At 34.4% G+C, this 12361-nt stretch overlaps 6 protein-coding genes across 6 annotated transcripts; 2 read left to right on the top strand and 4 right to left on the bottom strand.

Moving 5' to 3' along the window:
* Positions 1-1104: 1104 nt before the first annotated feature.
* Positions 1105-1879, top strand: PPL_10011 (SNO glutamine amidotransferase family protein; the record flags this gene model as incomplete). Its single annotated transcript, XM_020580798.1, has 2 exons — positions 1105-1445; positions 1531-1879. The coding sequence occupies 2 exons, from the start codon at positions 1105-1107 to the stop codon at positions 1877-1879; spliced, it is 690 nt and encodes a 229-aa protein (XP_020428383.1).
* A 168-nt stretch (positions 1880-2047) lies between these two features.
* On the bottom strand, positions 2048-2639 carry rpl12 (S60 ribosomal protein L12; the record flags this gene model as incomplete). The annotated part of the gene is made up of 2 exons (XM_020580797.1): positions 2048-2553; positions 2603-2639. 2 exons carry the CDS (start codon positions 2637-2639, stop codon positions 2048-2050), a joined length of 543 nt encoding a protein of 180 aa, XP_020428382.1.
* Positions 2640-3899: 1260 nt separating this feature from the next.
* Positions 3900-4809, bottom strand: PPL_10009 (Frag1/DRAM/Sfk1 family protein; the record flags this gene model as incomplete). The annotated part of the gene is made up of 4 exons (XM_020580796.1): positions 3900-4021; positions 4107-4143; positions 4182-4296; positions 4331-4809. 4 exons carry the CDS (start codon positions 4807-4809, stop codon positions 3900-3902), a joined length of 753 nt encoding a protein of 250 aa, XP_020428381.1.
* A 797-nt stretch (positions 4810-5606) lies between these two features.
* lyrm7 (LYR motif-containing protein) lies at positions 5607-6110 on the top strand (the record flags this gene model as incomplete). The annotated part of the gene is made up of 2 exons (XM_020580795.1): positions 5607-5853; positions 5971-6110. The coding sequence occupies 2 exons, from the start codon at positions 5607-5609 to the stop codon at positions 6108-6110; spliced, it is 387 nt and encodes a 128-aa protein (XP_020428380.1).
* Positions 6111-6217: 107 nt separating this feature from the next.
* PPL_10007 (uncharacterized protein) lies at positions 6218-6633 on the bottom strand (the record flags this gene model as incomplete). Its single annotated transcript, XM_020580794.1, has 2 exons — positions 6218-6335; positions 6416-6633. 2 exons carry the CDS (start codon positions 6631-6633, stop codon positions 6218-6220), a joined length of 336 nt encoding a protein of 111 aa, XP_020428379.1.
* Positions 6634-6967: 334 nt separating this feature from the next.
* Positions 6968-11995, bottom strand: PPL_10006 (uncharacterized protein; the record flags this gene model as incomplete). The annotated part of the gene is made up of 9 exons (XM_020580793.1): positions 6968-7144; positions 7525-7978; positions 8333-8910; positions 8987-9449; positions 9515-9721; positions 9806-10242; positions 10375-10575; positions 10638-11069; positions 11153-11995. 9 exons carry the CDS (start codon positions 11993-11995, stop codon positions 6968-6970), a joined length of 3792 nt encoding a protein of 1263 aa, XP_020428378.1.
* Positions 11996-12361: the final 366 nt, after the last annotated feature.

The following is a 12361-nucleotide window of genomic DNA, read 5'->3' as shown; positions in this document are numbered from 1 at the left end:
GTTGTTTTTGGAGCTCCTATTACATTTTTTTTTTACATTTGCAGACAATAAATAGGTCCGAACTTTTTCACAAGATTTTTTTTTTAATTTTTATTTTTTATAATATGTGGTGTGTTTGTGGGGCAGTTGATCACAAAAAACAAAAAAGAAAAACAAAAAATTCATTATACTTTTATCAAATTAAAAATTCATATTCACTTGTCGCCTCTTCGCACCCTATTTGGAACATGATTCCCAGACAACATTCACACATTTATTAAATCATGCAATATTACCAACAAAGATATCAATCAAATCAGTAGACCACCCGTCTAACCATTGATTCGCCATTATTTTTTAATTATCTAATTTTTGTAAATCAACACACTGAAGAGGCAATTTGAATAGTTAGTTAGTTTATTTATTTTTTGTTTTTTTTTTTGCATTTAATAACTGGCTAATAATACTCCACTATCTCTCAATAAACAAACTCTTAAACAACAAAAACAAACTTACAACATTAACAAACAGAATTTCCCACACACAGAATCATATTCTACCATTCGATAGTAAGAAGGATCATCTACACCTCCCCCCTCTTCTACCTTCAAATTGTAGATTCACATCTATATTTATCACTTTAATTAAATATTCCAAACACCCACTCCTTTTCAAAACCAAACCAATCATTCATTACTATTTTTGATAATCGTTTTTTTTTTTTTTTTGGAATCAACAACATTAACAATTCAATTTCAATTCAACATTACAATCTGATTCTGAGTCATTATCTTTTTTCACCAAAATACACACCATCATACATTTATAGAAAATTATAATTCATTCCATTCTGTTCTATTCCATTCTATTCTATTCCATCACAAATTAATAATATCTAGAAGATTTCTTCTGTTCATCTTAATTTTTGCAACAGCTAATTTTGAAATTTCACACCATCTTAACTTTTACTCAATTTCAAGTTCCCTGGGAAAAAAAACACGTCTTTTCACTTTCACCAAACTACCCACATCATCTTTACTTTAATCTTATTAAAATAAATTGTTTTTTTTGAACTTTGCTGATAAAATAAAATTAAATTAAATTAGTATTAGAAAACATAAAAATATGGAACCAATCATCTTAAGCGATAATGTAATTGATAATAAATCATTGCGAATAGGAGTTCTGGCCTTGCAAGGTGGATTCATTGAACATGTAAATATGATCAGATCACTCGGTGCTCAATGTCAAGAGCTCAGATCATCAGCACAAATCAAACAATATAAACCACATGGATTGATTCTACCTGGTGGCGAGAGTACTGCCATGGCAATCATTGCTTCCAACGACCCAGAGTTATTCCCACTAATCAAAGATCTGGTACATAAAGAAGGTGTATCAGTATATGGTACTTGTGCAGGTTGTATCATGTTAAGTGATAATGTAGAAAAACAAAAACAAGGAGGGTAAATATTAAATAAAACAATGTTTTTTTTTAGAATGAAACTTTAACAAATTAACTAATCTAATTGAAAAATACAATCAATTTAGACAAACATTAATAGGTGGATTAGATTTAACAATCAGTAGAAACTACTTTGGTAGACAGATTAATAGTTTTGAAACAGTTTTGAAATTAAAGATTGGTGGAGAGGATCACGGTGAAGTTGTAGATTTCCCCGGTATTTTTATCAGAGCACCAGCTATACTCTCTGTGAATAACCCAGAAATAAAGATTCTAGGAGAATTCCAACATGTAAAGAAGGATAAAACAACTGAAACCATCATCACAGGTGTCTCTTACAAGAATATGGTAACAACAGTTTTCCATCCAGAGTTGACAAATGACAACCGATTCCATAAATATTTTATTGACATAGTAAAGCGAAATGTTAAATAAACCATTGACAATAAACATAAATAAAAACAAATACTATTCCATTTATTTTCAACTACTAAAAACAAACCAGTCAATCAAGAAGTACAGACTTATAATATTCTATTATTATTATTTTAGTTTTGATTCAATTTAAAAAACCCAATTTTATTTTGAAAGTTGTGTTTTCATTTAGTTCTCTGGGCAAGCCAAAGTACCATCCTTGATTTGTTGTTGGATGTCACGTGGGGACTTTCCGTTGACCTTGCAACCGATGGAGTTGGCGGTACCCAAAATTTCGAGAACGGTGGATTGGAAGTCAATGGCCATGGACTTGAATCTCATGGTCTTGGCAATCTTGATGATCTCCTCGAATGGGACACTACCGTGATGCTTGATGTTCTTCTCCTTCTTTCTGTCTCTGGGTGGCTCCTTCAAAGCCTTGATGATGAGAGCTGAAGCGGATGGGAGGACTTCAACAGTGGCAACTCTGTTTTGGATGGTCAACTTGACTTGGACCTTCAAACCCTTCCAGGCTTGGGTTCCCTTGGCGATATCATCACCAACCTTCTTTGGGGAGACACCAAGTGGACCCATCTTTGGGGCAAGGGTTGACATAGCACCAGTTTCACCACCAGCAACACGGAGGAAAACTTCGACTTTCTCAGATGGATCGATCTTGGGAGGCATTTTAAATTCTAAACAAAAAAAAAAAAAGTAAATATTATTATTCACTAAACTATTAACTTGTTCTTTGAAGTAACATAGAAGAAGCAATAAGCATATTCTAAATCAATCATCATCCATCATCGTCATTCTATAGATTTGTTTTAAACTTGAAACAAACTAACTAAATCATCTTATTCATTGTTGTTGTCATGATAATTATAATAATAATTATTCTTAAAATCTGTATCTTTCTAATCTAATTATTTTGTATTAAATTTATTTTGTTTCTATTTTTAAAACAAAAGAAAGATGTAGATGTATTATTATTTTATCTGACGAATAAGATGATTGATAATTGATAATTGATACTGCTTAAACTTCTTTTACTTTACTTTCAAAAAAATTATTAACTAACTACATACATATCACTAACTATGTGCTTCAAGCTAAAGACAAAAAATAAGTGGGTTTCGCGTTGTATACTCAACGAAAATCAAAAAAATTGAGAAAAATAAAAAAAATTAAAAAAAATGAAAAGTGCCAAAAAAAAAAAGAAAAAAAATGCTCAAAATTCAAAATCTCTTACATAGTTTTGTAAAAATTATGTAAAAAGAGACCTTTGCGGTCAACGTGATCACGTTATCAATACAAATTTTTCTCTGTGCTCTTGTCAATAAATAATTTATCTCTCTTAAGCTTAGTCTAATATATGTTAATTGAATGAATAGTGAGCATTTTAATCAATATTTTTGTGTTTTATTAAATCAAAACTTTGTTCTCTCAAAAAAAAACAAAAAAAAAAAGATAAAAAAAGAAAAAAAAAAAAAATTATCTAATTGTTAGATTAGACAAGGATGATCATGATTGAGAATATTATTTAATAAAAAGATAAAATAGATAGAAAGAAAAAAAGAAAGAAAAGATTTAGTTATTATTATATGACTAGTTATTATATATATTCATTAGGTGGGTAAGTTATTACACACTTCTTAGCTGATGCCGACTTTTATGGCCACAGCCCCACTTTCAAACACAAATATATATTAGTCATAGATTGTTTAAATCTTTTTCTTTATCACTCTTATCTTTCTCTCTAATTATAATTCTATATCTCTCGTAATTTTTTGTTAAAAAAAATATAATGAAAACTAAAAAAAAATTTAGAAAAAATAAAATTGAAAAAAAAAATTGCAAAAATAAAAAAATAATTAAAAACAAATGTTTTCAAATAATTCAAAGAAGTTCAAAATTATAACGGTAACATTCAATGTTAATTAATTTGGTGGACAATTAAAGTTATTATGAATAATATAGGTTATGCTTTTCTGAAATGATAGTATAGTATTGTATTGTTATAATTAATGTATTCTAAAATTTAAAAGCTTTTTTCTTTGTGTAAAGTAAAGTAAAGTCCTTCGAATTCAAGATAAGTCAATGTATCATATCCAACATTGGTGAATGCCAATAACCATTCGAAAATTGAATATTTACTATATGCTGTTATGTTATAATTTTTTAAAAAAAGGATTGTTAAATGATTTGATTTTGATTTGATTGTTTGTATTTTGTTACTGCTACTTACAAAGATAAACACAATAGAATGTATGATCAACGAAATACTTTAATGAACCAACGAATAGAAGGAAATGAGAGATACCGAGTAGACACTTCCACTTGAAGGCGAACAGATCCTTTTGTGTCTTGGAGCTGTAGCTGCCGGTGATGAGTTGAGTGAATGTCCTGTTGCCGTTAGGGTTATGTCTGTACTTGATCTTTGAGTGATACAACACAGCTGCGTGTGTATACATAAAGGCAAACGAGAAGATGACGTAGCTGACGAATCCAACTTGATGAGGGAACAGTGCTTCGCTCGACGAGATGTAGATCCAACCACCCGCAGCAAACACACGGAGAGTATCGAGAACTGTTGACACTGGGATCAAGAAGGCGAGTTTACGCATCGATTCGGCAACGGCGCCAGAGTTGGCGTTGTTCAGGTTGAGGAGAGCGGCACGGTCGTCTAGCGCTACGTGGTGATTCAAGTAGATCGTAGCCAGACGCAAACCACTGGTGAGCGCCATTCCATAACGGTAGATATTCATCTCTGGCGAGAAGTCACCGATTGTCGATGAAATCGATGGGAGGAATTCGTAGAGTTTACAATGTGTCTTGGTGACACGCTCGAAATGCAAGTAGTATGCCAACACCAGTGTCAAGATGAACGATGTCATAGTAATGATACCATAACTAAGTGGTAGTAAACTAGCTGGAAATTTCAATGCCATCTTTAAGTAATAGTACTACTAGCTTGTTAATCTTTACTTTAATATACAGATATATATATATAAATATCGAAATAAAATCTATCTATTTTATGAAAAATGAGTGTAATTTTAACATTAAAAAAAAATAAAATAAAAAAAAAAAGTCGACCTCTATTGAATAAATGTCGTTTCAAAATTATGTTCATTTTTTTTTTTTTGCATTATTGATAATGTCGGTTGTCCTTCACTCCAATATCTATTATATTTGTTTTGATGTTTATTTCAAAGAAATGTAAGTAGTTTGGAATTCCAATCTTTAAAAAAATTGAATAAAATCATTTTTTATATATTATACTTCAGTATAATAATAAGTTGAAGTAAAGAGTATTTTTGGGGATCTATCTCAAGTATGATTATTGGTTGTTTTTTAAGTTAATGTAATGTAATGTGTAAACGGAAAAAGATATAGAAATACTTTTTACTTGGAGATTAATTTTCAGTCTGGGTTCATGAACAGAGTTTCATTTTTGATTAAGTAAATCATTAATTTCCAAAAAAGAATTATTATTTCTTTATGATAGAGCAGATAGATTTGTTATTAACAACAAAAATACAGGCTTGACCTAGTTTTCCTTGGAACACAGTTCCAAAAACAAAAAAACCAAGTTTTTTGCAAAAAGTATTGAGCAATCGATTCGTCATTAATTTATTTTTGATTTTTGTGTTTAGCATTGCATTCTATTCGTTGCAGCTGTTTATAAAATTAATTAATTATTGTACTTGTATTTAGAAAGAGAAGAGCAGATAAGAGATAGAAAATGAATCAACTAAGAAGTAGAGTTATTGGATCATATATGAGATTGTTGAGAACTGAAAAGTTAGTTTTCAATAATGATAAAGCAACTCTTGCAAAAGTTACTCAACAAGCACGTACACAATACAGAGAGAACAAATCAGTTGAAGACCCAGTAAAGATCGACGAAATGGTACAACATGCCGATGCTGTATCCGACTTTTTATTAACAAGTACAATTCAAGCCGTAAAGAAAACTGATACTAAATTTGGTAAGATAAACATACATCCTATCTTGATCTAATCAAATCAAATCTAATATGTTGTTCAATATCAATATATAAACACAATACACGTAGCATTAAATATTAGAAAAGAAAATAAAATAGGAACAGAGAGATTATATGAATTTGTTGGTGATCAACCAAAGAAGAGAGTTAGACAAGCAAAAGGACCAATTACAATTCCAGAGGGTTGTTGTGGTGGTGGTGCATGTGGAAGTACACCAGGTTCAAGTGGATGTAGTTAAACAAAACAAAACAATCATATTTATAAATAATAATAATCCAAATCGAGTAATAAACAAACATAATAATTTATTTAAAAAAAAAAAGAATAATATAATATAATAATAGTTTAATTTAGACCTCTTACAACATTTTGTAATGCATATCTCATGGTTGGACCGATTACTTTTGGACCGTTTGCCTTTAAAACGATATTGTTTATCAAATTATAACGATCTTTAGATAAACTATATATATAGTTGATTAGATTTGTTATTAGATTAGTATATAGATGATTTTGAATTTGATAGATAATTAGTTAACTTACAATAATGGTACACCTCTCTTTAGACTGGAATCTTCTTCACCATGGGCATCTAAATAAGGTGATCCGAGGAAATCTAATCCAGAATCAACGATGATTATCACTGCACAGTGCTCAATGAGTAGGTAGAGACCGGTGTCACCGCTACACTCGTTTAGATGCGAAGAGAGTTCACTGACTTTCTTCTCGTCGACACAGCATGCCGAGCCTGTGCATATCATTCGACCGCACACAAGACAGAGCGATTGCTCCTTGCGGGGTGGTGACTTTCCACATTTCTTGCATACCTTTTGCAGTGTCATCACTTGGTCGTATTTATAGGGTAGTGTCACCAGGTGGAAGTTGGGTGGTTGTCGCTTTGGAATCTCCGAGGAAAGTGCAGCCAGATCCAACGAGCTCTGACAGAGTGGTTGCTGACGACTGTCACGAATCTCCTGTTGATTCAAAAAGTTAATCATGTCGGTGAGAAGACACGTCGAGTTGAGGTCGTACATTGGCAGTGCACGAGTCAGGTAGAGACGTTCGATGATCGATACCTGACGGAGGAATATCAATTCATTGTAGAATCTCTGTGGTGCAGTGTAGTTCACTGTCTTTGGACAATTGTCGGGCGAGTTGTTGACAATCTGTTGGTACAGCTGATTGACCAACGCGATATACTGTTCGGACTTGCTGACTCTCGATGTTGAGAATGACTTTAGCAGACTGTTGAGTACTTGGTTGAGTGGCAAGCTGTTGTCAATGTCCACTGTGTTCTCCTTGTCTTCCTCTTTGATCAGAGTGTTATAGATGTGAATGAAATCAAAGAGATTTCGCAGCGATTGAATCGCTTTCTCGTCCAACACGGACTGTAGACGCCACTGGTTGTTTCGCGAGATGAATTCATAGTACTCCAATGTGGACTGTGCCAGCCGGATTATGGATTTTGGCTGTTGGTCGAACTTCTTGTAGACGACCTTACCGAATGCCACGTAGCACTCGTAGAGTTTTGTCTTTTTAAAGTCTTCGCCAAACTTGAAGGTCGACTGATCCTTATCCTCAAAGATTGAGAATCCATAGGGAATCGGTGGGAGAATAGCGTTGGCATAGTACTGACAGAGTGGACATGATACAAACTGATTGTTGATCTTGTCCATCTTCTCGAAACACTTGATATGAACAGAGTGACCACAGAACTGTGCGATCGTTTCGGAATGATAGGCTGGCGGATTCAACAATACACACTCCTCAATGCTGTCGTTCGGATCTTTGAGAGCGTACGATGAATCAAAGCTCGCTCGCTCCAAGAGGATCTGTTGATGTCTGGTGTTTTGGATGTAACAAAAGTTTCCAATTGGATTGTTGACATCGTTGATGTAGTTCTCCTCACGACAGAGAATGCAGACACCTTTGGTATCGGTTGGACGTGTTGTCTCCACACCGGTGATATCCGCGTCTTCTTCGTCCTCGTCGTCGTAGTCCTCCATAGAGGTGGTAAGGAAGTTCTGTTGTTGCGCATTGAATTGGTCGAGAATCTTTCGCCGTGCGTTCATCATCATCTGTTTCTTCTCATCGTCGTTTTGCTCGCTGGAAATGGTGAGTTTGTTGTCTTTGGAGAGCTGTTCGAGTTGGTCGAGTCGCTCGAGTATCGCCTTGGTGGTGCAATGGAAGAACTTGCGAGAGGCGTCGGAATGGATCATTGCCAACATGTCGACAATCGAGAGGTTGGTGTTTGGTTCGATTTTCGTGCATTGATTCTTGATGTAATCCAAGCGTTGTGGATGCATATCTATAGCCAGCAACAAGAGATGCATGATATGGTCGATGGTGTCGTTGTGGTCGACCTGGCGACGCTGCTTGTCGTAGTCGTCCATGTTGCTCTCGTCCTTCAGGTCGGCAGAGACGACGCATTGCAACAACGAGAATCTGACAATCTCATACATGTATGGCGACACCAAGACATTGTTGAGTTCGTCAAACTCTGGCTTGAGCGGTGAGAGCAACTTGGTCGGTATCGAACGGATGTTGTTACCGCCATTCTTTGAGTTCAGCTTGTTGGCGACTTCCTCAGCTTTCTCACGATACTTTGTGGAGTAGCCAAAGTAGTATTTGTTGTACGACGATTGATACTGTGGACGAAGTGCAAACTTGCCTTGCTCGTTGAGAGTGGTTGGCGGTATGAAGATGGCAACCTCCTCCAGTATCTTTTCGATCTCTTTGTGGGTGGTAGAGAGGAATCGCAACTCCACACCCAGCAACATGATCAACTTGGTGAATGTTCTATTCTTGATGAACAACTGATGGATGATGTCATGCTTGATCGTCTCAATGTGACTTTGAGTACCGACGTAGCAACGTTCTGTCACCAACGTAATGATATATCTGAAAAAGTGTGAGAGAATACCCATCTCATAGTTGTTCAATGCCTTTGAGGAATCAAACAATTCACTGCTTATCATTGGGAAATTACTTAGATAAACTTTTAAGAATTTATCTGATTTCAAAATACAACATATATTCTATAATTATAAAACAAAGTTAGTTAATCAATTCCTCAACCAATTTGACACTTATCAATAATAATAAGTTACTTACTTGTTTAAGGATGAAATCAAATTCGATAAAGAGATAACGAAGATAGGTATGAGAGGTGTAGTTTGAGATTTGGTTACGGATTGGCTCACCGTTCTTTAGCCAGAGACGAGAGTTACTCTCGGCAATGAGGTTGTCAATGTTGGCAGGACCGTAGAGAAGTTGTTGCGCGAGTATTGGATCGTTCCAAAGTGATATTGCGGTGTGAGTGATGTTCGAGGGTAGATAGCGATTGGCAATCAACAAGGTTAGTGCCAACGAACGATGAATCGGTAGATTAAAAGATACTCCGACCGAGCGTTGCTTAATCTGAGTGGCAGCACTACAGAGAATATCGATAGTTCTTTGAATGGCTAATTGATCTTCAGAGTCAGGTTTAACACCTTTATCCGGTATCAAAGAGGATGTAATATCAAAGAAGATCTTTGAAATAAAGAAACTATTTGTGAAATAGATTGCCCATTCACTTTATATTTAAAAGTTAATTAGTAAGAAGATTGAACAAAACATGGCTGTTTGAATTTGACTTACTTTTGTTCACTATAGGCACCTGAAACTCTAATGTTTTCATGAGAAAGATGTAGTAATGCCATTGTCATAAGCAATGGGTTGATCTTTTCTGGTGATTTGATCATCAATTGTTTGAACACTGGTTTAATAGCCAGAATATATTGGAGATCGGTCAATGCATATTTAAATTTATCAAATGCATGGAAGTTATCAATTTTACTCTGGAATCTATAGATTTGATGGAGAGAGAGAGAAAGGGAAGTGTTATATAGTTAGAGAAAGAACAACAATTTGGTAGTTATTGTTACTTACGTTAGAGATTTCTTATCTTTACAGAAATATTCAGGTATCTTCTCTGTGAGGTAGTTAAAGAAGATATCGAGAATGTTGTAGTTGTTGACCAGTGTCTGGGTGATGAATGGAATGGTGAATATCTGCACGGTGAGTGATAACAGCGAGTCGGAATACTCGTAGATATCCTTGATAAAGTTGTCTACAATCACGGGATAGTTCTTGGCAAAGCAAACGGAAAAGTCAATCTTGAACGACCGGTCAAATGTCAATGAGAACAACCAATTCTTCATAACCTTTTGTTTGAGTTTTGGTAGTTTCTGGAAGTTTACCAAAAGTTTACCAAGTCTTGAATTTGAGTAGTTGGAATTTTCATTATTATTATTGCTATTATTGTTGTTGTCTTGTTGATGATGATACTCTCCAACTGGAAGATTCAACAAATTACAAAAGATACGCTTGAAACAATTCAAATGTGTCAAATGCTCAAAGTTCTTGAGTAGTTCGTCGTAGTTGTCGAATGGCAACGCACTGAAATTCTTGGTGATGGTACACGCCAACGTAATGTGTTTGCTCATCGTCTGAATAACATTCTGGCATTGATCGTAGCTTCCAATAAATATAACACATCTATCGTTCATATGAACATAGTGAGCATAGTCTGTGCAATTCTGACTGGTAACGATTGCCGGAACATCGGGAATAGACTTTTTCAACGATGAAATTACACCGTCGAATGAATTGACATCATCATTATATATTAAAACACCATATTGATCTTCACCTAAAAGCTATAATAACAACATTAACAACAACTTTATATTCTTCAAATTCTTCAACTTTACAAACTTACCTTATTATATGGGTATTTAGTATTTTGAGCATAGTAAAAGTAATGATAGGATTCAGAGAGAGTTCGAATGATTATATCTAATAATATTCCAAGGATTCGCTCGCATTTCTTGATGTGTGCGACACCACCGAGTTCGACGAGTGGCGCCAGTGCAATTTCATCGGTGTCAGAGACGTCGCGATGCTTCGAGCAGAATCCAGTGACCTTCCAAGAATCACTGTCTCCACAGTCACAACATCCACCGCTACCCACACGAATACGACGCACGTCATGTCCCTCGTGATTGCTATCACGGAAACAAGGTTCACAAAGAATACTGGTTTCATCCTCCTGGCACTGCTTACACTGGAATCCCCATTCTCCACTCTTGAAAACAGTTCCACAAGTAGTAACCGTTTGTTTCTGTTTAATCGAATCATACATATTCTTTTTCTAATAATATTTACAAGCAAGTCGATGTTAATTAATGTTACTACTATCAAACAAACCGTTGGTGAAATTGATATGATACATACATCATTGCTATGGTCAGTCGTCATAAAGAGAATCGATCTCATTAGGAATTGTGAGAATACTTTACGATCGCTGTTGAATGCTAGAATGTCGAGATGTTCTTTGATGTTTTGCCAGTCTTCGTTTGTCAAGTCAGTGTTGTTGGCGTTGTTGTTGTTGGTGGTGGTAGTTGTAGTTGTTGTGTCTTGTTGATGAACATGTTTGACAAGTAAATCGATGGGAGAACTTGCCATTTTGTTGGCGAGTGTCTTGATTTCCTCGGGAGTTGGTTGCCATCCTTTGAAAGCTTTCATGTCTTCATCGAGTTTGATCTCTACTTTCTTTGCGGACGATCCGCTAAAGTCTTTGAATGGATTCAACGATGATGTCAGAATCGATCTAGTCAACTCACCCAACATCTCCTCGAGAATACCTCTTCCACCTGCACCACCTGCAGCGGCAGCAGCAGCAACAGCATCACCAACAGCATTGTTATTGTTATTATTATTGTTATTATCTTGATCTATTTCAATTTCATCACCTTCATCATCATCGTCATCTTCATTCAAATAGTAATCAACTAAATCTTCATCGTCATCTTCATCATAGTAGTAATGATCAGAATCATCATCCTCTGAATTCATTGATTCATCGATTTCATCTTGATTTGTAACTGGTTGATGTACATCTGACATTGATTCTACTGTATCTACTGTATCTTCTTCTTCTTCTACTTCTACTTCTTCTTCCTCCACTTCTTTCATTTCCTTTTCATTGTTATTGTTGCTATTGTCATTATTGTTATTATTATTATTCTCGTTATTATTGTTATTCTCGTTATTGTTATTATTTCTTAATCTAAACATGATTAGACTATTTATGTTTGTTTAACTATCAATATCTATCTTTGTTTTTTGGTTGAATTAAATAAATATATAATCAATCTTTTTAAATAATAATAATAATATACAAATTAAATCTTTATAAAGATAGACTACAACAAAAAATATATCTAAATCTATATATTAATAGCTATCTGTATATCTAATTTCAATAACACTCTTAACAATACTTTTCTATCGTTGGGGGGAAATGAAATTAAAAATTGTGTCTTTTTGGGAATTTTTTTTATTTTTTTTTTTAGAAAAACAGGTTTCAATGTTTAATCTACTAAAAAAAAAGGTTTTAAAAGAAGATAAAATAAACAATTCACTCTTTTTTAATTTGGTCTA

The sequence above is a fragment of the Heterostelium album genome (genome assembly GCF_000004825.1).
Source record: "Heterostelium album PN500 unplaced genomic scaffold PPL_scaffold12, whole genome shotgun sequence".
In the NCBI taxonomy this organism is placed as follows: domain Eukaryota; phylum Evosea; class Eumycetozoa; order Acytosteliales; family Acytosteliaceae; genus Heterostelium; species Heterostelium album.
This window is presented reverse-complemented; position numbering and strand designations above follow the sequence as displayed.